A 27805-nucleotide genomic window follows, 5' to 3' on the forward strand; every position below is an offset into this window, starting at 1 on the left:
TTTAAAGTTTCAACATTTATTTCACCTCACATCACCACCTTTTCACGTTCTTTCCATTATTGTATTAACGTATATTTTTTACACAACAATAAAGAACAATAACAAATAGTATTAATAAAATTTACAATACACATTTAATAATATTATAAGTAATTCACTTTTCAGCAAGAAAAAAAAATTCAACATATTTGATTTCTTAATCATTCAATTATATTATTCATTCTTAATTCAAATTCACTTATATTAAAAATGCATTAATCACAATATTATTATTAGCAAATAAGGGTATTTTTCATCTTTTTTGAATTTTTAAACATAAAAATCAAATAAATTGTATTTTGTTTTTATTTATACATACTTGAAAAATTCATTGTTTTTTGTGTTTTTTCAATAACATTGTATTTTTTAATAATGACAAAATTATTTTTCTCTTCACCATAGTTATAATTCAACACATTTTTTTCTCTTTTTGTTGTCCATTTGACATATTCGTCATTTATATAGTATATATATGTATGGTATAGCTAATAATGAAGTATAATATTTAAATACATTAATATAAATAAATAACATTAAAATATTTGAATATTTTCATATTTTGAAAAAAAAAATTTTAGTTTATTTTACTAGAAATCATTGTGGTTTTGTCTAAGCAGCTAAAAAATAAATACCATTGCCATTATTATATACGAGATTTCATTTCATAAATAAAATTAAAGAAATCTTAAATATAAAAGAAAATCATCACTAATTTTAAAAAATTTTTGGATATTAATTTTTTTACAACGAAATTACAAATTTTGTAACAAAAAAATACTTTTTAATATTTTTTTTTTTGCATTATACAGGAATATTTTTACTAATACAAATCAAAAACCAGTTCACAAATTAAAAAAAAAATAGCAGCCTTAAAATTTTTGAAGCTCAGAAATTGATTCAAAACAGAATATATATATATATATATTTTTACCAGTGTAACTTAGCAGCAGAAAAATTTTTTATTTTAGTAATTTTTTTTTTAATTTCAAAATAATTACTGTAAATAAAAACTCTTTGATTTATCTATTATTGAAAATTTTCTGGTATAACAAATTTAATCATCATGTCTTTAATCTTACTCGCGAATTAAATTTACCATTTAAACGGTACCATAATTTGGTAAAAGCGACAAAGAAATAATTACTTTTACACAGTTTGTCATCAAATCGTAAACAAAAAATTGTAAAAATGTAAAATATATTAATTGTCGCTTAATACATTCTTTCTAGTAAGCATCTATTTTGAATAAGTCTGGATTCAAATAATTGTTACATTCAATGAATTTGTTTTACTTTGGAAACTGTTGGAAACATTTCAGAACCGGTCCTATTCATATTCAATTAAAAATATATCATATATCATCAACTGAGTTAACTGTTATATGATATATCATATATCTAATATGATATATATATCTATATATGTTTTACTTTGGAAACTGTTGGAAACATTTCAGAACCGGGCCTATTCATATTCAATTAAAAATATATCATATATCATTAACTGTTATATATATAACATGATATATTAGATATATGATATATCATATATCTAATATATCAGTAAACTGTTTCCAATTATTTATATATGAAAAATCGAATCGAATTTAGAAATTTTGTTTTTATATGTGCTATATGGAAAATAGTACTGACAAACTTACAAAGATTATAGAAAATTCAAACAAAATATAATATTAAAATGTGTTCATCGAAATTTATTGGAAAAATTCACTTCCAGTTAGTTAAAACTCTATTAACTAAAACCTTTTTAAAAATTTAGTGTCATTGAGTTATCAAGAGTTAATCAAATACTTGTAATTTTTTTTTAACAACACAATATAAAGTGTTGTCACAATTTTGACAAAATACATAAACTGTCTTACCAGAAAATCTTCAATTATCTCATAAAAGTTTCCATTATAAATTCCATTATATATAATATCTATCACTGTCATTAAATAAAATTCAATTTTTCTTATTAAATGTGGCTTTCATTTTGTTGCGATATTATCAATTATAAATTACTGTGTAAATATGTGTATTTAGTTAAATGTTAAATATCATTTTTGTGAGCTTTCAAAAAAAAAAAAAATAATTTCTCATAAAAAAAAAAATTTTTAATTTTTTAATTGCCTTTTGTTTTTTATATAAATATTTTTCAATTTTGTTATTATAAATGTTAAAATTGAAAATATAACTTATAAATTTGAAAAATGTATAATAACAATTTTGAAAAATATAACACTTTTCTCACTATTATATTATTATTATAAAATATATGAGCTCTATATAATCTCACACTCATCTTTCACTTTATCACGCTTTCTCTCACTATCACCTATAATACTCACTATAATAGAATATTTTTATAAGTTATATTACCAAAATGTGATGATTTGTAATATAAGTACTCAAAAATTAAGATTAGAATACTTAAATTTTTATTGAATAATGTTCGTCATATAACAAAGAGGGAGTTTCGCATAAGGTGGCAAAAATATTTTCAAAAATGATTCTTTAATAAATGTCTAGCAAAAAATACCAGATTTTTCCAGCATATAAATAAATTATTATAACATCGGAACCATGCAACATACAGTAACTATCGGAGGCTTGTTTTACAAGCAATTTATTATTCTTTACTTTCAGTCTTACAATCAATTTGATCTGAACCATAGGTCAGAATAAATTCAATATTATAATTGACTTCAATTGTATTTAAGTTTCAAAAAACCGAATCATCACATTTTATAGTAATAAAATTTCATAATCAATATAGCATATATTAATTCACATACAACTTTTGCCGCACACATTTAATTGCTTCTTTAAAAAATATAATATCAAATTTGCAATAATAAATGTACATACACTATTGAAATACACAATTAAATTAAAATTAAACATATTATATGTGCAATGAAAGCTTTTTATGTGCGTTAAAAAAAGTAAATATTTAAAAAAAAAGAAAAAATTCTAAAAAATTATTATTTTTAAAAATTTATTTTTATATGTTTTATGTGTATATTTGTATAAAAACTTTTTAAATCACATCCTATATTCACCATAGATTTTTTGGTTTTTATATAATTTTTATTTTAATAAATTAAAAAATTTTCGTTAATAATATAAAATATTTTTGCAAAATTATTAGAAAAGTAGTTAAAATTAATAATAGTTTCGGCTGATGTTAATTGAGACTTTTAAAATTATATATTTATTTAAGATCCCTAGTTAATTTGTACAGCCGAGGTACCAGTGCACCGAAACCCCATATAAGAATCTATTGTGCGCCCCTCCCCCCCCCTCCCTGAGTGGCGCATGCCTTACAATACGCGCTCGAGACCAACCGTCCTGATGAACTCAAACACCTTGTGAGACCAGAAATACTGCAACTCCGCCACCGTTAGAGGAAATCTTCCCAGCACTTCTCTTATGAGCGAAAGCGTCACAATTCCGCGAAATGTCTACCCCATTCGCACTATAGAATCTGTAATATGTCTTCACTTTCGAGGCTCAGCCTACTGAAGTACCCCCATTCAATTTCTCATCTAATTTCCGAAGCACTTTCTGACTATAAAGTATTATTAAGAGTTAGTAGATCTTAAAATTAAAATGTTCTTGTGCTACATTAGTTTTTTGATTAAAAGATTAAATTTATAATATAAATATGTTCGAACCTTTTTTTTTGGAACGAAATTGAAATGAGTCGGGAAGCTTATTCAATAAGTTGAAATTTATAGAATAACAAATGAACCCAGCTTATTAAAGTATTTCAAAATTATTTGAATTTTTTTTATTTATTTTTACTTCCATCTATATTATTTGAATTATTCAGAATACTTTAACATAAACTGCAAGCATTCATTTTTTTTGTATACAAAGTTTTTTGTATTCCTGTTGCAAATTACATCGTATGTCCTTTTTCATAATACATTTTTAATATAAGATTTTAAGAATGCACTTTACACTATTCACCTATGCAATATTAATTTATTTTTGCTATCGGCTTTACATTAACGCATGTTTATTATAAAATATATTGTATTCATTACATAGTCATATTATCAATTTTCATATTATTTTTAGTATATGTACTATTTTTTTCATATAATTTTAATAATTAAAATTTTCAGCTGCAATACCTGCTGGTAAAATCCTAAAAAAAAAAAAAATTTTCTGAAAATTAAAAGTATAATATTAGTTTTTTTTTTAATATTCTAATTAAATTATTCGTACGTTTTTTCCTATTTAATAATTAATAGTTTATTACCCTCGAGATTTTTATAACAAAATATTTGATTTAATATTTATGAGTACAAAAATTTAGAGAAAACTTTTTTTAATTCTTAAAATATTAATAATAAATATATCTAGATTCTTTTTTTTTTTATTGAATATTTAAAAACTGGTATTTTTTTAATGAACAATATTTAATTAAAAATTTTATTATATTCAAGAAAAACTTATGAAAAAAATAAATTGTGATGATTTCAATTTTAATATTTAAAAAAAACACAAAATTAGTTTCATTCATTTTGATGTCTAATATGAGGTAAGCTAGTTAAATCACCTTTATTTTTCATATAAATCATAATAATAAGCAATTGGTATATAAGTATATTAAAGTACATAATATTAGTACACCCAAAATAATATCGTAACAATAATTGAGAGACTTATTGGTGTAATCGAAAAAATAAACTATATTTTGTAAATTTTACTGAATTATTAAATTTCACTGAATCTTAAATTATTAGTTATTCTCAAATTGGTTTAATGCAACAAGATATACAATAAGTGATAGTTCGTTACTTACTGAATTATTAAATTTATCAAAAACTTATTGAATTTTTTACTATTGAAATTTAATTAAAATTAGATATTTAATTTAATTCAATACAATTTTCAATTTTATTGTATTTACATTTCAGTGCTTAGATTATAACAAGAAGTTCATATCAAATACTTGTCGAATTGAAATTTCTGAGGAAAATTTAAATAATTTAATGTAAAAATATTAGTCAAATTCACAAACAATCTTTGTTATTTGGGTGTATTCAAATTATGTACAAAAATATAAATCAAAATTTTCTTTATGTTCATCAAAAATTGCATCTTTAAAAATCTAAAAAATTTCTATTTTATTATTTTTTTTTTTTCATTCTATTCACTATTCTATTCTAGTATAGTAGAATCATGCATATTTTTCTATATTTATTTTCTTTGTATAGTTTTTAACTCATATTTACTCTTCACTTTTTCATTGTATCTAATTTCGTTTTTTCAAAAATCACCCTGTTCAAATTCACATATAAAATACAATGAATATTTTCATTAAAAAATGAAAAACAACTTAAAACTATAACAAATATTTTTTTTTTTCATATTCTCAAATCAAGCAAAGGATGCACAATAAAAAATTCAGCAATTTTTTTTGTTTTTCAACATTTCAACATTTTAGTCAAAAAAATTATTCACCATAATTTTTTTTTTTTCGTTTTGTTATACTGTTAAGAGCATAATATTTTATTCTATATAGTTTGTTTTCTTCATTACTTTTCATTCCATATTTTAATAGCATTAATATTATTCTCACATAAATTATGTTTATTGAATCGCTCGCCCAAGCCAAACAAAAATTCACCACTACCACCACCACCATCTTTTATTCTCATTGTTATATTGTTATTAAATATAAATAATTTTATCATAGTTCGTTTGTTTTTTTTTTTATTTTTTAATAAATTTCATAAAAACTGTTATTTCATTATCAAATCACTATATCAAAAAAAAAAAAAAAACAACACCGATATTCAAGTCACCATTTTTAATGCCAAAAATATATAAAAGACAAAAAAAAATTAGTAATATTATTTTGCAGCCACCTTTTATGGTAATTTTTTAAAAACAAAAATTAATTTATAGTTTTAAAAAAAAACTGAAAGTAAAAAAATTTGTAGCCCCACGTAATTTTTATTATTTTTTTCTTTAATTTTTTTTTTTTAACTTTTTTCAACTTTCAATTTAAAATTAAAATCTTTTTTTTTTATTTAAAAATTACTGAATATCTAAAATTAATTAAATAAACGCTACTGTATAATGCAAGTTGAAGGAACTATGGTGTGATTCGTTCATACGAAATTTGAATTATTCACACACGAAAATTGTGTTAAAGAGTTAGAGATTAAATAGTCCGAAGTCTTAGAATCAAACACTAGAAGTAAGGGGTTGTATAATTTTTTAATTCTTAAAATAATTATGGTTCTATAACTAAGTTCACGGTCGAATATATAAAAAATTTCTGTTTTTAATACGTAGGCCATAAACGGGTCATAATACGTAGTGGCCACTATTGATTTGACGCTGAAAAAAAAAAATTGTGTAATAGCCGGAGTCGAGATGCAAATTGAATTTCAAGTAGAAAAAAATTTTATGTGTGATCGAAGTCGGAGAAAAAATTAAATCAAAATTTAAAAGAAATTTCAAGTGAAAGCTGAACTCCGAAAAATTTGATAAATCGAAACTCCGAAAATATCTGATTTACATCAATAATTTTCGTTCTTTTTTTAAGTTGTAAAATTTTCAAAAAATTAAAAACATTACAATAATCCCCAATTGTGGTACTAAACCACATTTTAATGGAATTTTTTAAGATCTTAGGCTAAGAATATAATTAATGCAATATTATTATTTAATACTAAATATCACCCATAATATTAACTGCAATATGAGAACCCTAAAAGTATGCAAATTTCTCAATTTTAAAATTATGGTTATAAATCAATTTTTTTAAGAGCCTTGTAACAACATATTATTATTTCCAATTTCTTTACTCTGAAAACATTTGTTCAAACTAGGAAATGACAAAAACCTACCAATTTGAAAATCAAAGTTTTAAATCCATTAATAAATTGTGGGTAATTTTACCACATTATAGGCAATCAAAATTTACCACATTATAGACATTCAATTAATAAAATATAGAATTTATAGAGAATATAATTTTAAATTTTATTAATTTAAAAAAATAAAACGAAAACCATTGAACGAATTAAATTTTATATACGCAAGAAGAGCTGAGATATCAGAAACCATTTTCAATAACAAAAAAACTTTATAAGTAAAAATTTTAGTGTAAAATTTTATACTTAAATGTATATTATTCTTTAATATTTAAAATTCTTAACATAGTGTTAAATTTAGAATTTTAAAAAGAACTAAAAATTCATATAGCTACTTCTATTTATTTTTTGATTATTTTATACATTGCTATATTGAAACATTTTTCTAAATTATTCGTTATATAATATTAGAAAAAATTTCTATATATACGATAAATATACATGTACACCTATGTTATTTTCCCTTAAATTCTTATTTTGCTTCACGTCTATTCAAAAATTTCATATTCAAAAAATATTATACCTAAACATTTGCATACAAAACATATATAAATATGTATATATAAATCAACGTTTTGATCCTTCTATTTTGTTATATTTCAAAAAAAAAAGAAAAATTTCAATGTTGAGTCTTTTGTACACACTTATTTTTTTTTTTTCATTTTATACAGAAATTGAAAATTTCATTTATCTAAATCATTTCGAATAACCAGGACCCAACCCAAGAAAAATTTTCTAAAATAAATTTATAAATAGCAGAAATGTAAAAATACTTCATACTTTTTATATAACAAATAATGATACATACTTATATATATATATATATGTATATAAATATTTTATAGTTACTTTTTATAGTTGATGGTTGCATCTAAAATAAAACCAAAATATTTCCTATTTACTTTATTTTTTAACCAAAATGATTTACAAAAAAAACATACATTTACATAAAAAAAAAAAATATTTACATAATATCGTGTACATATATACGAAAAAATATTTATTCATATATCCTTAGGGTGTTAAAATGATGGAATGGTAATTGAACTATACAAGAAAAAAAATTTTTCTAATTTTAATTTTTCATTCTGTTTTTTATATAGTTAAGCTATATGTGGGTACCTAAGTGAAAATTTATATTTTCATTTTTTAAAATTTTTACTGTATGGCATTTTGTTGAAGTAAGTGGTTTTATTTGAATTTTCCTTGTTAGTAAAAATGTATTAGAGTTTATGGAAAATAAAAAAAAAAACTTCTTTCAGCTCCTTTAATTTCTTTAACACCTGTAAATTTTAAACGATTTCAAAGAACAACAACAAAATATCTATTCAAATATTTACATTATAACAGTATGTATGTATGCATTATATATGTATTCAGATTTTTTTGAAAAATTTACCTTTGATAAGAATTTAAGAAAAACATTCAAAAATCTTTGAACCCATATTAAAATTTAACCCAAAAAATAAAATAATTTGAAAATTTTAATTTATAAAAATTACCAAAAACATAGCCATTACCCATTATGCATATAGAATAATATAATATAAAATTTTCGACAATTTGCCAACTTTCATTGGTATATTCTAGAGCTCAATTTCTTATTTTTTGATGTATATATACGATTATGTTTATATTTTGTGTAGAGTGTTTTTATTGAGATATATTTGATATAAATTTTTGGTGACAACAATTTAATTTCCTTATATTAAAAATCTACTACTACTTAGATGTATATATGCAAATGAGGATATTTTATATATATATACATATTTAATTTGTATATAAATTACACAAGTTTTTTTTGTTAATAGCATTTTATTAATTTAAATTTTATAAATTCTTTAATAAGTTAATAACAATATGGTAGATTGTGCATAAAATAGAAAATTTCCAATATTTTTAATAATTGTCATTTTACATTTTACTATACATTGAGAATGTTATAAATGTAGAGAACTTATTTTATAAAATTCTCTTACCCGAAATTTTGTTTCATTTCGAAACAAATAGTATCTCAAATCAATAAATTTAAAATATATTTACAAGTATTTTAAATTGAATTCAATTTGGTTAGATTTTAATTACATCATAATATTATATTTGAAATTAATTCATGCATTTATATAATATGGGTATAAAAAGTAGAATGGTGTATTCACATATATGCATATAATATTACATTCTTCTTCTAATGAGGTAAATACAAAAGGAAAATTACCATATACCTTTAGAAAATAACAGATAATAAAAGAGAGTACCTATTTGCTACATAGAATTAAAAACATAAAAATGTCAATCTCTTTCATTATTTTTTCCCTCTCTTAATTTTTTTTACCAATAAATCTTTTAAAATAATTTCAATTGTATATAATTTTAATACAAAACAACACCTGCTGCACAAATCGACTCTTATATTTCAAATAAAATAAAATAAATAAAATTACAAAAAAAAATATAAAATTAAATTATTTATCAATAAAATTTGAAATATAAAAAAAATAATGAAATTTTTATTTATATACTATATTTCATTTACTTCATACCTTCATATTCAGGTACTTTATTGTATATAGTGTATAACTGGGGAAAAATTCATTTTACTCAAAAAAGAAAAAGCAAATATACAAATAATTATTTTTTTTTTTTTAACAAATTCTCTCAGAACGAGAAAATTATTGAATTGACATTTTAAAATGAAAATATGTAAAAACAACAAATAATAAAAAAACAAAAATTTAAATTAACTTTTTTATATTATCCTTTATTCAATTCTGTTCTCTAACCAAATTGAATTTTTTCGTACATATATTAAAAAAAAATAAAAAACAAATTCAATATATATTCTTAACAAATTTTTCATTCAATAAATATTTTTCAATTTAATAAAAAATAAAAATATATAAAAATTTAAAGAGTATTAGTAAAAACCTATGTTAAATTTTTTAGTGAAAGAAGTAAATTTAAAAATAATACACAATATGCATATATATATACATATATATATATATATAATAATATGGGTACATCACATATTTATATACATAGGTAAATTTATCTGATTTGTACATACATACTTTATTTAATGTGTGTTTCATGCTGGGAAAACTTACAATCAAATTTTATTTAAAAAAAAAAAACAAAATTTCGAATAGAATAAATTTTATTCAATTGAATTTCAATATTTTAATTTATTTAAAATTTGATATATATATTTAAAATATATATTTAAATTAAATAGAAATAAAATGAAATAAAGAATATAAAAATGAAATACCACAAAAATATTGAAAACCATAGAGATTTTACAGGATTTTAATGGGACTCGAGCATTTTCTCAAATATTTTATTAAATATGGTTGTTATTAAAATTCTCTTATATATATATGTAAGAAGAAAATGTCATCTATTAATATCTAAATGCCATTCAAAATTTAAGCAAAAAAAAAATATTTATATTATAAAATTTTGAATTAAATATAATAATTCTAATACTTTGCAAAGGAAATACAAAATATTTGAATTAAAAATTACACAATTGTTCAATAAAAATTTAGTCTTAATTCAAGCAAACAAATAAGTAGTATTGAGCAATCAAATAAGTTAATTTTAACTCCTAATTGAAATTTACTGTTTCAATTCAATAATTTATAGCCGACAACTTACTATGTTGACAATTTATATACCTATCTCAAATTTCAATAATTGTTACACATTTTCTTCACAGAGTACTAATTTTTTAATTGTTTTCACTGTGTGAATTGCAAAATTTTACGTATACTTATTCTATAGGTAATTTAAAAAAAAAATGGCAATACTCTCAATATATACTCTTATTTGACGCCATAAAAGATTTTTTTTTTGCATTATACAGAGCGTTTAAGCTTTAAATTTGTTAAATTAATTATTAGCACTTATTTACAATTATTGATAAATCTAGAAATTCAAATAAATAAATTTAAATTTAAACAAATATTAGAAATTTTTAAAATCAAAACCTTTTAGTAAAAAATATGGTAAGATTTTTTAAAAAAAGCGGTAACTATTTCATTCCAAAATTTCAATCTCTTTTTACATTTTGGAATGAAATTAGAATAGTATCCTAAAAGCTTAAATTTCTAATTTCAATACACTATAAATTTTATTTATCCAAAACCCAAGAATTTGTTTCATTAATTTCATTTGAGATTTTATGAATCATTTTAATAAATTTGTATTATATTATAAAACCAATTTTTAATATCTCTATTTAATTATTTCTATAATTTAATAAATTTTAATACAAAAAAAACTAGCTAATTTTAATTATTCTTATTTAAAATTTAAAAGTGCAAATGAATGTTCCAATTATATTAAAAATTTTCATTAATTTAAATTCTCTTAAATTATATTTTGAAGAAAATTACTATAGCTTCTCTTAAATCTCTTAAAAATAATTCAAAAAAAATCTCTTAAAAATAAAAGAAACTATTTAACTTTAATAATTTGTTTTAATTTAATAAGAATATTTTTGTTAAGCAAAATCTTACCATATTACAAACAACAAAATTTATATAGAATATAGAATTAAAATTTTATTCATAATTATATTCAAAATTAATTAAATTCAAATTTATTGGTGAAAATAAATTAAAATTATGAATGAATTATTAGAAAAAAAAAAAAAAACAAATTCTTCTTTTAACATTAATTCCTCTTTATTATTTTATATTTTAATTTCCTCCTTTTTCTTTATATAATATTTTTCTCTTTTATTAATTTATTTATTTATCAAAAAAAAAAATTAAATATATAATTAAAAACCAAAAAAACACTGTAAAATGAAGCTATTTTACATTTCCGAACAGAATAAAAAAAAAAATTTTAATATTTTTCTTTTTCCATTTATTTATTTTTGATTCTGCTACTTAATAATTATAATTATTTTTATATTATTTACATATATATATATATTTATATATATATAAATATATATATATTTAAATAAAATGAACAATTATTATATTATTAATTTAATAATATTTTTCACATATAATTATTATTATCGTTCAAATAAATTTTATCACATGAAAAGCTTTTAAAGGACTTTTTAATTTATTTACATTTTTTTCTGTTTTTGTTTCAACAATAATGATTATTCAGAGCAACAATAACAACAACCACCAAAAAAAAAAAAAAAAAAAATTAAAGACAATCCACCAAACAGAAAAAAAAATAATAATAATAATTTAAAATTTATAATTTTACAACACAATCTACAAAACAAATAAAATTATTAATTTTTGCAGTAAAAATTATGCGATACAACACTAATGAAATGGAAAATCACCAAAGTAACTTAATTATAATATGATGGAAAAAATAATTTATTTTAAAATAAAAAAAATAATTTATGATATTTTTTATTGGTTTTTTTTTTTTAATGTTTTAATTTAAAACAATCACAAAATTAATATATATTGAACATTTTTTTATATAGAGCTAATTAAATGGAATTATTTTAATATATAAATACAAAAGATTAATTTTTATTTCAATTAATTTTTATAAAAACTATAATATATATATATTTTTTTTTTGGTTTCAAACTCTTCTTGAACAAAAAATAAAAGAGACACTTTCTATAACTATATAATATATTTATATATACACCAAAAAAAAAAAATCACCACCATTTTACCACCTTTATTATTATAACAAGAAAGAAAAGTTCTTTATCTTTGTTTTTATTTCTTAAATTATATTTTGAATTATTATTTTATATATTTATTGTATACCATATATTTATATTATTATACATAGTAGAATTCACATTTAATGCTAAATATTTTAGAAAAAACTTTAAATTTAAATAAAATTTTTCACAATTTTTTTTTTTTATAAAACAATCGAAAAAAAAGCAATCGAAAATATAAAAATCGAAAAAAACACACTTAGCAACAAAAAAAAGGACAATAAGTAAAAACTAATAATAATAACAATTATACACCACCAATACCACTACAACCACTGAAAATCTTCACTAAAATAATAAATAATATATTTATATATAAAAATATAATATATTTAGATATACTCGTATATACTTTGAAATATTTTGAAATAAAACCAAAAAAAAAAAAAAAATTTAAAAATAAAGCCACCACAACTAATCAAAACAAAAAAAAAAAACAAAGACAACAACCACCACCACCCTCTCACTAAAGCATTAAAATTGAAAATATTTCGAGAATATTTACATATACATACATATTTAAATAATATTAATATATATATATATGTATATATATTCTATACTATATATATGTATATATATATATATATATATATATATGTTATATATATGAATATATTTTTAATTTTTTAATACATATTTAATATTTTTTTTTTGCGTTGAATTCAAAAAGCAAAAACCATTTTATTTTTTCTCTTTTTTTTTCTCGTTTTATTTGTTTAATTTTTCGTACTTGTTTAGTATAAAACCACGAATTTAGAAAAAAAAAATGCAAGTTGCAAAAAAAAATGGCTATGGTTAAAGCTAAATAAAGTGTTATCAAAAGCTAAAAAAAAAAAAAAAAAATTTTATATTTTGTTTCTGTTTTTTTAGTCAACTAACATACATACGTACAAACGTACAAGTATTATCCACATGTTTAATATATAAGCATTATTACAGTAAAACATGTTTGATAAACAAAGAGAGCTTAGAACAAGCAATTTTTCTTTTTCAAAAATTTTTTTTTTAGTTTAAATTGAAATTTTAAATTTTTTTTTTTTTGTTTTGTTTTAGAAGAAAAAAAAAATTAAAATAGTCAGTGCTAATTAAAATTTAGTAAACTTTTGATTACAACAAGTATTATACTACTTGTATGTTGTTGAAATTTATTTGATTTCATTGGAGTTTAATGAAAATAATTTGTCCAAACATTCATCAATTTTGTTCAATAGAAAAAATTAAAGAAATACCATCTAATTCTGATCAAACACAATCTTTGAATATAATATTATTATATTTGATATTAATTAAAATTGAAATTTTTCATTGATGACTTCATCAAACAAAATTTTTTTAGCGTATATCCTAATAATAAATTTAACCGTATATTTCAATAAAATCCTAAATTATGAATAACATTAAAAATTAATACAAAATTAATTAAAATATCATTCATAGAATCGGATTTAAATTTCTGTATGACTAGGTGAAATTTATTTCATTTCAAACATGTTTGATTCAATTAATCTTGTATTAAGCATACAAAATGTATTAAATTTAGTAATTTTAACAAATTATTTCTTAAAGTTTACTAATTTTTGTTTAACACTGGCCATATAATTTTAAACACACGCATATTTTAATAAAAATTAAATTATTATTTTTGGAAACCAAAAAAAAAAAACATTTTTTTAATCACATATTGTAATACCACAATTTTTATATATATAGTCATAAAGATCATTGTAGTAAGATGATCAGCTTGAACTATACACCTTAAATTTTTTTTTTTTTAAATTAAATTATAGAATTTCAATAATTATAACACAAATTGCAACTAAAACAAATAATAAATATCGATCCTGAAATATTAAAATATTAAATTTGCTATTATATAAACTAGTATAATATAATGATATATAAATGTATCTACACAATATATTATATAATAAAGTAATAATTAATAGTGAACATTTTACTTGAATTTCTCTTATTATTTTTTTGTATTTTTTTTTTTTTTTTATTTAAAAATATTGTATGAAATTAAATTAAATTTTTTTAAAATTCGGTATGATAACTATATTAAATATTGATATTATGTTCGAAATATTGTACATGCTTGTATAAATTAAATTCCACAAAGAAACATTGAATACTTTTTGTTAAATTATTTAAAAATTTATTAAAAATTTTTAATAATACTATAGGTATTATAAAATTTACAGAGTATAGTACAAATATAAGCAAAAATGGTTATAATTTAATTCGATTTCATACAAAATTTTTTTGCAAAAAAAAAAAGTTGTTGTAAAATTTTTTTAATAATCATACACAAAAATATTCTGCTAAAGCTTTAAAAATAACTTTTTATTTTAATATTTATAGAGAATTTTTTTTATACACCTTAATAGTAAAAAAAATTTAGTTTTTAATTTTAATAAATATTTTTATAATAAACATTATAAAACAAAATCCACCAAAGTAAATAACACCACAGTAAAAATAAGAATGAAAACGAAAAAAAAAATGAAAATATTTTAAAAACTTTTTACTTAATATTATTTTTCCATTTTGTGTTTTTTTTTCAACTCAACTTATTAATATCGTAAAAACACGCTAGTTTTAATTTAAAACAAAAAAAAGTACAAGAGAAAAACAATAGTAAATAACGTAACAGTAATTAAATTGTATTTTTTAATTTTGTTTTCTCTCAAATTCAAATATTTTTTAATATCGTAAAGTAATAAATAAATTTCTCTTTTTTTTTTTTTTTTTGATTTTTTAAAATAAACAATAATTTTTTGTCTTATCTTATAAAAAAACCAAACAAACTTTTTATAAATAAATAAATTTATCGCTCACAAAATGTAATTTATAAATTTACACACACACACACAACTCACTTTTTAAATAATAAATAATATATTTATTATATTTATATATTAAATTACATAATATGGTATGTAATTATTAAAAAAAAACATCGAAAAAATAAGTTAAAAAAAAACGAACTCAAATAAAAATACAAAAATTATCGAAATTTCATATAAGCAACGAAAAATATGTATAAAAAAACATCGAAAAATGTATAAATTTTTCTTAAACTTCGATTTAATTTCAATGATATTTTAATGGTATTTAAAAAAAAAAAAGTTATTAACGAAAAAAAAAACATCGCCTTAAATCAACGAAGACATTTTATTAAATTGGTTATATATGTAAATGAGCAAACTTGGTCTCGAAAAAAATGGGGGAATCGAAAATAACTGATAAATGAATATCGAAAATATCGAAACAAAAAATCAAAAACAAAATATGAGTAGGAATTTTATTATTTTAATTATAAATTAAAAAAAAAAAAACAAAAAAAAAATTATTTTATTTTTTTTTTTTTTTTGCATCAATAATATGTGAATTTAATTGGAATATCAAAATTAAAAATAATTAATTATATTATATTATATTATAAAATTTGTATAAAACAAAAATAAAATCACACATATTATGTTATGCTTAATTATACGAATATAAGAAAATATAGATGAAAATCAAGTAACTATTTTATTTTTAACAAATTAAGTGTGACAACACCATAGTTAATAGTTAAGAGAATATCATTTAAAATTTGTATATTTCAATTTGTCTAATACGAGTATTATTGAACCTAAATATAATTAATTTTTAGTATATAGATTAAATCTAAAATTAATTATAAAAAAATAATTATTATTTAATTAAATATTAATTTAATTGAATTTCTTAATTTAAATTTCGTTATTCAACAGAATAACAGTTTAACTTGATCAAAGCTCTGATCCTGTTCGGAATTCTGTAATTAATTGAAAAACAAAGTATTAAAAATTATGAGAGAAATAATACGAAATTTAAAAAGAATTTCTCTTTAAGATTTCTCTTTATGAGACTTCATTCAAAGTTGCATTACAATAATCAACAGTATTAATTAATATATACAAATAACATGCTACTCGTAATAACATTTTAATTTTATAAATTGAAAATAAAAATAAAAATATCTTCTCTCTCAAAGCAAAATTATTGTTGTCACTCGAAAATGTTAACAATTATTAAATTATTTAATAAATAAAAATAAAAATGCTAATTATTGCAGAAAAAAAATTTCATCTATATTTTATTATAAATGTTTTTTTTTATTAAATTTGTACATTTTTTTTTTTTTGAAAAAATAATTTTAAAAACTACTACAATTATTAAAAAGAAAGAATATAAATTTCTTCAATATGTAAGAATATTTACGTATTAATTTTGAGAAAAAATATAAAAAAAAATTTATATGAACATAAAAAAAAAAATATTTTGAAATCAAAATGTAATTTGCATTCCTATATTTTAATCTAAAATTTATTATGTTAATAGTATTTTTGGAAAAAAAAAAGAAAAAAACAAAAAAAAAATATTTCTTATTTTCTTTTTTATAAAGTAAATTTTTTTTTTTAAAAATATTAAACCAGAAATAAATTTAATTTTTTTTTTTTAATTTTTATAATAAAAATTCTGCAATTACAAAAAAAAATTTCTTTTTGTTTTTTGTATTTTTTGATTTTTTTCTAATTTCTTTAATTATTTAAAGAAAAAAACATTTTTATTTTTTTTTTTTCTTTTTAATTTTATTATATTCCCGAAATAATTGTTGTTTTCTTTTATTTCTAAAAAAAAAAATTCACATCAATTTTTTCACCACTTGCTTTAATTTTTACTCGTTATTTCTTCACATCTTCACTCACAATCACATAATATAAATTCAATAAAAATATTTTTTATCTTATATGTTGTTCAATGCTCATTTTTCTGTTTTTTTTTTTTTTTTTGTTGTAATTCATAACAAGCTCAGAATTATAAAATTTCAAAAGAAAATAAAACTCAATTAAAAACTCGCAAATTTCACATCACCATTATCACCACTCTACTTACCACTAACTACTAAAAAAAAAAAAAATAAATATAACCACTAAAATCACTTTTACCACTCAAATTTAGAAAAAAAAAAAAAATAATTTAATATTTTTTTTCTTTTCATTTCTCTAAAATAAAATTAAATGTTCATTGTTCGTTCTCGAAAAAATGCTTATTAAATTTATAGTAGAAATTTTTTCTATTTTTAATTATTTTTGTTTTTTTTTTATTATTTTTTTAATTATAGTTATATTAAGTAAATAAATAATTTAAATTTAATTATTTAATTTTTTTTTCTTATTTTAATTTTGTAATTTTTATATTCTAGTTTTTTTTTCGCATTTTCATTTAAATAGCGAATTTTAAACATTTTCTATCTATTTACTTTGCATGTCATTTTTCATGCCTGCTTTTTAAAAAAAAACAAAATGAAAAAAAAATCATTCAAAATATTTTTTTTTCTAAATATACATTCATTAATTTTATTTATTATATTTTTTGTTTTTTATTTAATAATTATTATTAAATATATTTTTAATTACTTAATAATTTTTATTAATTTAATTAAGTTCCACAATACTGTTAATTAACTATATTCACTTAGTGAATAAATAAATTTATTAATTACAATAATAATTCAATTGAAGAGAAATTATAGATTATTCCCAAAAAAATTTCTCAAATGTCATCGAAAGAGAAGAGTATTTAAGTTGAATTTCACGTAATAAGTGAAATTAAGAGAAAATTTTAAAGCATAATTCTAAGGTGAATTTCTATTCAATACTTTTAAATGAGCGTCATCAATATTAACAATAAATATTAATTAACAATATCCAAATCAAGTATGACAATAAAATATTTCTACAATATTTTATAATTAGTATGAATTAAATTTACTTTACCATTTACATTATGCTTTTTAAATAAGTTACATTTAAATATGAAAAATTACAAATTTTTATACATACAATATGCTAATTCATTTCAAAAATTTCTCAAAATCTGAAATATAGGATATGATCTATTCAACATTTAGAAAATTCGTATCACAAAATTTATTTCAAAGAATGTGTTATTCTTGTCTTATCTTCGACCCTATTCGCAAAAACCCTATCTAATGCCATTTATCCCATGTTTCTAGCCCTTCTCAAAATACTCGTACTTTTTCACACCTCAGAAGTAGGTATATAATGCAAAATAGGATGGTTTTTGAAGAGTTATACGAAATGTGAATAAAATAAATAGAATAAAATTAGAACTTGTAGCCAAGTGGGTAGCATGCTATTCTCATAACCAGAAGGTTATTAGATCGATGCTTGCCGAAATATTGTCATATTTTTTTTTTACTTTAAAACCAATTCAATTAAAATTTTAAATATAATATAAAAGGAAACAATTCTTTACTTATAATAAATATTAAAGGAATGAATTGCTTTTAAATTTTTTGTCTTAGGACATAATTTATCAATGATCACAGCTTAAGAAAATTCATTATGCGGTAAAATATAAATTAACCCATTCACCACCAACTATACAATTTATTATTAGAATATATTTTTGTATTAAAATCATAAAACACATAATATATGAACTTAATTGCCATCCATATAATAGTTATGATTATTAATAACCAAGGAAAAACAAAATTATGTAACTAACGACTTTTTGTTAATAAGTAACTATATTAAAAGAAATATATTTAAATATATACAAATAGGAGTTTATAAATAGTAAAAAAAAATTTATACTTGATATTTAACAATTTTTTTTTTCTCACATAAATAATAAAGATATGAAATGACCTCCTTTTTCTTATATATTTCTTTTTAATAATTTTTTTTCTCTTTTTTTATGTCCTTAACTAAATCATATTTTTTTTTTACAAGTAATGACCATATAATAACGGATATTATACATAAATATTCTTTAGAGAGAAAGGAATAGAAAAAGGAAGAAAAATATTAAATTCTTCTTGTTTTTTTATTTAATTTTTTTTTTATTTTGAAAATTATGATAACTACTCATATATAGTTAAATGATAACCTTGAACAATTTATTACGGAAACTAAAAGCAATTCCTAAATATTTTTTCCATATATTTTCTTCAAAAAAAAAAATTATATAAGTAATAATGATTACAATAAAATCAATGAAAAAGAAAAACTATAATTTTTTCTTATTTTCTATATTTTATTTCTCTATTTTATTCTATGGTGGAATTTTTGTAATTATTAAAAAAACAATTCTTAAACCATGTGTTTTATACTAGGAATTTTATACTAAACATTGGTGTGGCAATGCCATTTTCCTTGTATTTGTTTTCCTTGTATTTTATATTTCAAACCCAAAATTTGAGAAAAATATTGTATATAACAAATTGAGTGCATACGAAAAAAATTCTCTTTTTTAATAATTTTAAAAATTTTCAATTTATGAAATTATTTATGATTGTGAAGAATAAAAAAATCACAAAATTTTCACTAATTTCTCTAATTATTATTTGATCGTAAAATTTCACTAAATCTCGAATATATCAATCTGGAAAGAAAAAATTTTTTATTAATTTATTTTTGAAATAATTAATAAAAAAGGCTAACGCCATATATACATACCAAGCTGAAATTTATTTTCCGAAATTTTGATTCGGGAAAAAATTACAAAACAATTCTTAATGTTTTATGACATTAAGTAGACCAATTGTTTTAAATATTTTTTTTTTTTTCAAAATATTACTAAATTTTAAAAATACTAGATTAAAAATTCTTTTTATAATCGACATTTTTTAAATTTTGAATAGAACTTTCATTTCTTAAAAAATTTAATGAAATAATTTCAAACAATTCTATGAATTCAAACAACAAAAATCAAAACTGATTAACTTCCTAACATAGTTTTCAAATTTTTTAATTTTTGCCTCTTTTTCCCATTATGAAATGTTTAGTGACCTTATATGATGCAAAATTAAAAAAAGCACAGGAGATTATTATGCATATAATTATATACTTCTTATTTGATATAGATACGACAGAATTCAACGATATAATTCAACGATATTAGATTTTGTTTAAACTCTTAGAATTCATTCTATTGGAAGCATATTATATTATGCACTCCATTCCATATTAAATTTTCCCCCCCTTTCTGTATATAGTTATCATAATTTTCAAAATTAAATAAAAATTAATAAGTATATTGTATACTCAATAACTCCACATAGTATTCAGAATCATAAAAAGTATGTTCTCATACTCAAATCATAAAAATTTTTAAGTACGACATTTATTCATGTTTCCGCATACGTATATAAACCGTATATCTATAAACAAAGCATATTACTATTATATTCAATTAACAGTGGAACTAATTTTTATTATTACGAATTGATTTTTTATTATATAGTTTAATATTTTTTATTTATAGTTTGTTTATGATTTTTTTTTTCTCCTATTTTCTATATTAATCAATTATTTTTTTTTTATTTTATATATATTTAATTTGCTTTTTCACAATAATCACGCTCGTTCAAATTAAATTTGAGAGTAGTTAATAATTATGTTCAAAAAATACAAAAATATTGAGAGTTTTATCAATTTCAATTTCAATTTTACTATTTATATTTTAACCATAATTATTATTATTATAATAATATCAAAAAAAAAAAAAAAAAATCATAATTATAATCAACCTGTAATCAATAATAATCAATTTTCAATTTACATTTCCATATTTTTCATATTAAAATTTCATTCATATTCTTAACATTTTGTTTGTTTTATTATTAAAAAAAAAAAATATCATAGAGAGTAGAAATTATATTATCCTTTACGGTTATTAATATCATTATGTTAATATTTTACCATTTCATTTTTTTTTTTTAATTTTTTTTTTTATTACCAATTTCCGTATTCTTCTATTTTTGGTTGTTGGATTTTTCGTCTCATATTGATTTTTTATTACAAATTATAATTAGTAATTATGTTTTATTTTAGTTTTTGAAGTTTTTGTTATTTTTTTTTCATTTATACAGAGTGTTTACAAATATTAGAGTCATTACAGATCGTAATGACAATAAAAATATTTTAATCTTAAATAAATGAAATGGAGTCCTTTAATGTTATATCTTTTATTAAGCTCAACAATTTGTTGATAATACTATTGTTTATAAAACATAAAATTTTAATTATCGAACAAAAATTAATTGCATAACACAAGTATAACATTAACTTCCAACATTTTTCTATTTATATTCATGCTCATGCCATGCTACTATTGTTTATAAACAATTAAGTCGCTCTTCTTTACATTAATAACTTATGGCTTGTATTATTGCAATTTTAAAAACATAAAATAAATGAGATTCAAATCTCTCTAATCATATATTTTATTCTCTTTATTTCTCTTCTCTCTTAATATTGTATAAAAATTTTCAAATCATACAGTGAAACATGGTATGCAAAAAGTGTTTTTTTCATATTTTCAACTCAATAATAAAAATTCAAAATTACACTCTGTATATAAAAAAAAAATAAATAAATGAACAAAAAGTAATAAAATTATTAACGTAGATCATTCCATTCATCCCATTTACTTTTTTTATTAACATTTCTCATCCTTTATTTTTCATAATGATATGTCCTTTATTTTTCTCATATAAAATTCTTTATAAATACCTTCATACTATAATATGATCAATTTGTTTTTTTTTTATGTCTGAAAAATTTTCACCTAATCCTTTAAATTCCAAACAATTTTTGTATCCTAATCTTTTATTATTATTATTTTTTGTTTTATATAAAAATTAAAATTTTTTTCTATTTACAATTATTGATTAATAATATTAATTAAAATTTTATTTTAATTTTGTTTTATAATTTCTTTTCGAATTTTTTGGGTTCTTTTGAATATTTTAATTTTTTGGGTTTTTTTAACCACAAAAAAAAAATCAATATCAATTTTACCATTATTTTTTACTAAAAGAAATTTTTTCTCTATATTTTATATCTGTTATACTACTACTACTACTACTACTACTACTCTACATTAATTATGACTTCAAACATAATCATAAAATCTACAAAAATTCATGTTGATGATGGCCAAATAACATTTTCTTGATTTTCAAATAAAAGGTGTCTCACGTTAAAATTGATTCACCTGTTTTCCGATTACATACAAATGCAACTGTCATACTCTTGATTACATTTTCAATAGCTGTTACAACACGCCAATACGTTGGTAATCCAATAGACTGTGTTCATACAAGGTAAGTATAAAATGAATTTTATTTAATAAAAAAATTGCATATCATTAAGAATTTATATACATAATTTTCTTTTTTAATTTTCTTTCTTTTTACATAAAAACATGTTATATTAGTTGTCATACATTTTGTTTACGATTATATATTACGACATTAAAATGTTATGTACCTACCTAATATAAATATTAAGAAAAATGCAGACATAATATTTTCAGGTTTGTGTCTTGGAATAAGAGAACAAATTTTATTCAGGAATTTTAATTGAAAAATTTTATTAAGTACACAAACCGTATTATTTCAGTATAAAAATGAATTGCAATTTTGTTATACAAAAACATTATATTTCATTGTAATACAGTGATTCTCAAAATTTAATATTATGCTAGAAAAATATTTTTTACAAATTTTACGATATTAATAATTCTTCAATTATTTTATATTAAAGATTTCATGAATGTATCGATGTATTTATTATTTTAAGACAGTTTAATTATTTAACTGTTATATTAGTAATATATACATAAAATTTTAATTTTAAATAAACATTATGGGTACAATTTCATATTTTAGTAAAATTTAATATTTTAAACAAACATTAAATTTTATACATATTATATTATTATACAAAAAAAAAATTCAATCGAAATCATCATCGAATATAAATTCAAAAATAAATTTGAAAAAAATAATAAAATTTAAAAATAATTTTCAAAAATTCATTATTAATATATGCCATACTTTTCTTTTTATTTATTTTTACAAAATTTTTAAATTATGTAAATGCAAAAAATCTTTAGAGACATTCCGGAAGATGTCCTCAATACTTATTGTTGGATACATTCAACATATACAGTGGTTGATGCTTTTATGAAAAAGCAAGGTGCGGAGGTGCCTTTTCCAGGCGTACATAATTCACAAGGACGAGGTCCATTAACAATAAAACATACAAAATACTATCAATGGGTGGCGTTTACCCTGTTTTTTCAGGTAAGTCTATATTTTTTAATAAATAATGCAAAAATAAATTTTTCAATTCAATTTTGTAATTAAAACATTTTTAATTATAAATGTATGAAGAAATTTAATATTAACATATTTTAATATTTTATAATAAAATTATGCAAGGATTTATAAAGGAAATTAAATGTGATAATGAAATAAGTATAAGAAGTCTTTACTTATGCTTATTTATTTGATTCTGAGAGTGGCTTATAACTTAATTTCTGTTATACTTCTCTACACCAGCTGTTGTCTTTTTTAAAACATCGGTTTAAAGGAATTTTAAGAAAGGCAGAAAAATTTATTCCTATAAACCAATATGTAGAGCAACACTTCCGAATACTGTGCAGAACAATACCGCCAAATAATGTTTGCGAAATTACACTTACACTTTCGCATGTAAGCTATTATGAAGTTAGAATATTTCATTCTTGAATAGAGTTTTCTACAATTACCCTTTTAAATGAAATTTAATTATCTAACAAGAAATAATGTTCTTTTCTTTTTATTGTTTACGAAAATTTTTACTTGTAGTGTTGTTGTTGAAGTTTTGTTCATGAAAAATAATTGTTTAGAACAAGGATAGAACTATAGAGAACTGTTTTAATACAATCCTAAACTGAATAAATGAGAAATCTCCTATTATTTTAATTCTTTAAATGTATACTAGTTGTCTTATGAATGTTGAACTACATAGAATGCTGAGTAATAAAAAATACTTGAAATTTTAAAATAATTATTGCACATTCCATGTAAATTATAAGTCTACAATAACATAATAGGTTTATAAAACATAAAATTGAACAATATTTTGTTTTATTTGTTTAAATAACTCAATAAAATTATCAATAATAATATTTTATTACATATATACAATTAATATGCCTGTATATAATTATTCTATTTCAATTATTTCTGATCATTTTAATTATAATTCACACTTTACTATTATAATTATTATTTTATATTCGTATCAATACAATCAAATGTAATAATAATAATTATAATCATTTCATTTATAAATTACTTATAATTCCTGTACAAAAGTATAAAGACTTCCACAAAATAATTATAAAAATTTGCTCCGAGATATAGGAACATATATAATACGAGTATATACAATAAGTATATACCAATATAATAATTAAAAAATTTCTATAATATTTCAATTATCATGTTATAAAGCAATAAAAATAATAATTTTTTATACACACACACATAATATATAAGCATATATTCTACCTTCTCCTACACATAATATTATATGGTTATACATTTGAATTCATCAGTTTAGCTCTTATTTTGGATATACGTCATTTTTAACTTGTTGAATTAAATATATTTCTTTGTTGTATTTCTGACGGTAATTTTTCGTTACGATTTTTTAAGATTTGTCCTATCTTCAATAAGTTTTATAGATTTGAAAATTTTATAAATTAAATAAGTTTTATAGATTTAAAATATTTAAAATATTTTTATAGTTAGTTTGGGATTTCAAATTAATATGAATCCGTTTCTAATGTGAAGTTATATGAATATTTAACAATTCATTGTTATTCAGTTTCGGAAACCTCTATAAATATTTATTTGCTGAACACCATGGACTACAAAACTAAAATTTTTAAGGAATGTGGCATATCATAAAAGAAATTTACGAAATTATTTTCATAACATTGTTTAAACTTATATTTTTAGCTCTCAAAATTTTAAGGAATAATAAAAAACGCAAGACGTCAACTTGATAACCACAATGTATGTTATTAAAATTTACAAAGCAGTTTTTGAGTAATTAAGTTTTAAAGTCATTTTCTCCAAAAATTGAATTTGAAACGCTCATCCGAATCTAACACTATGCGAACAAATTATAAAAATAATGAGTAAAAAGTATGTAAAATGAGTAAAAATATTTTATTTTTAATTTATACATCTTTCATTACTTCATATTTTTATTATCCCCACACACACATACATACATACACGCATGCATTGAAAATATAATATAATTAACTTCTATCATTTTATGTTTAACAAATTAATTTAATTTTCAAAAAAAATTTTTAAAATATTTTACACAAAAACATAAAAAATCCCCCAATTACACTTTTGACTACTTTAAAAATTAGAATATTTACCACATTTTTGACATTTATAACCTCACTTTTACACGCATTCAATTAAATATGTGTATAAATGCGTGTATTTATTTTGTACTTTATTTTTGTGTTTACATAAAATTGTAAAAAATTCATTATTACATAGACTGAAATTACAAAAAGAAAAATTTATTTCATAGTTTAAAACAAAAAAAAAAACTCAAAACAAAAATTGCCTTTATTTTTTGTTATTATATTTTTCCTCTTCATCCCATAAAAATATTAAATTTTTTAAAAATAATTTTAAATTACAAAGAAGTGGTTGCATTTTTGTATGAAATTTAAAGAGTATAGAATAAATAATATTTTTTATTTTTTCATTTTATGATGGAAAGAAATGATGTTGTTGTTTTTCACGCAGATTTTCCGGAATAAATTATAATTTCATTGAATTTCAAAGTGCATTGTAACTTAATTTCGAATGTGTAGATATACACCATAGATAGAGCATGGTGTATATCTACACTTTCGAAATACAGATTGTAAACAAACATACAATATAGCACTGCTATTTTATTTTGTATAACACAAAATTTTAAAATAGAAATAATTAAAAAATTATTATATACACAAATTATGGTTTGCCTACAATATTCTTACATAATATATGAGTGTATGAAAATTTAAATTTTTTTTTTTTTTGAAATATCAAAGGGGTCGATAAAACTTTTATTTTGCAGTAAATTTTATAATTATTATATGAATTTACATTGTTCATATATTAAATATAATAGGTAATTATACAATTTTTAATGAAAGCACTTTGTTTATATATTTTTGCAGAATATAACATATATATATACATAGATCATTTATGTAATAGAAATTTAAAAAATTATTGAATAAGTAATATTAAATTTAGAAATATTATATTAATATAGGCATAAGTATATGGTAGTTGACTGCCATTGAATCACGGTACTAATACTATCGAAATAGCAGTTGTACCGCAGAAAATATTCCTGATTATTTCTTATAAATTACAGTAAAATAAACTACCAAAATTTCGGTATTAATTTCAAATGTTTACAGGAAACTTTTCTTTTCTCATAATTAGAAATTAAATATTTAGGTATTTTAATACTGTATTTATTGTAAAAAGAAATTTCGTAAATTAATTTGAATTCCAGTTTAAAATTCATTCCAGTTCATTATATTTTATCACGTATACATAATCTTACCATTTGTATTTTTGTATACGTAAACTTCTTTATTTAATTCTTCCATTTATTGCACAGTTTGTTCATCAAATAGTGTTGTAATTTTAAATAAATCTACTAAAAATTTTAACTCTTTAAAAAATTATTCTCTTCTCTTTAACAAACTGATGATTCACAACCTATTATATTTATCTTTCATCTTATAATTTTTTAATAAATTATTACTAATTGTCTCGCCTTTAGTCATAAAAGTATTTCTCTTCAAATAAATTTTTCTCTTCTTTAAATCTGTTTTTCCAAAAATTTCTTTTAACAAATTTATATTAAAACCATAAGTTAATCACAAAATTTTTATTAAATTATTTAAACCATTTAAACCAAAAATTTTATAATTTATATAACAGTTTATATATATATATATGTTTGTATGTACTTGTGTACAAATATGCAAAAAATTAAATTCTCATTAACAGATTTTTTAATTACTAGGCAAAACATTTTTTTTTTCTTTAAATTCCCCAAAAAATAACAAAACTAACCAAAAACAACAACAACAAAAAAAAAGTGCCCATAATCCATTAACCCCTTTTGATTCTATCTTATCCAATTAATTCTCTCTCATTTAATTTCATATCCAAAAAA

At 19.4% G+C, this 27805-nt stretch overlaps 1 protein-coding gene across 3 annotated transcripts in view; it reads left to right on the forward strand.

Annotated features, from left to right (window-relative positions):
* LOC129611435 (innexin shaking-B) overlaps positions 1 to 27805 on the forward strand; it is a 205012-nt gene that overhangs the window by 115132 nt on the left and 62075 nt on the right. For all 3 annotated transcript variants that reach the window (XM_055524580.1, XM_055524581.1, XM_055524583.1), the window contains 2 exons: positions 22721 to 22854; positions 23649 to 23838. In XM_055524580.1, the coding sequence (XP_055380555.1) occupies positions 22721 to 22854; positions 23649 to 23838 (324 nt within the window). The remainder of the gene's footprint in view (positions 1 to 22720; positions 22855 to 23648; positions 23839 to 27805) is intronic.

This window comes from Condylostylus longicornis, unplaced genomic scaffold (assembly GCF_029603195.1).
Source record: "Condylostylus longicornis isolate FDR11 unplaced genomic scaffold, ASM2960319v2 ptg000049l, whole genome shotgun sequence".
NCBI classification, from domain to species: Eukaryota; Metazoa; Arthropoda; class Insecta; order Diptera; family Dolichopodidae; genus Condylostylus; species Condylostylus longicornis.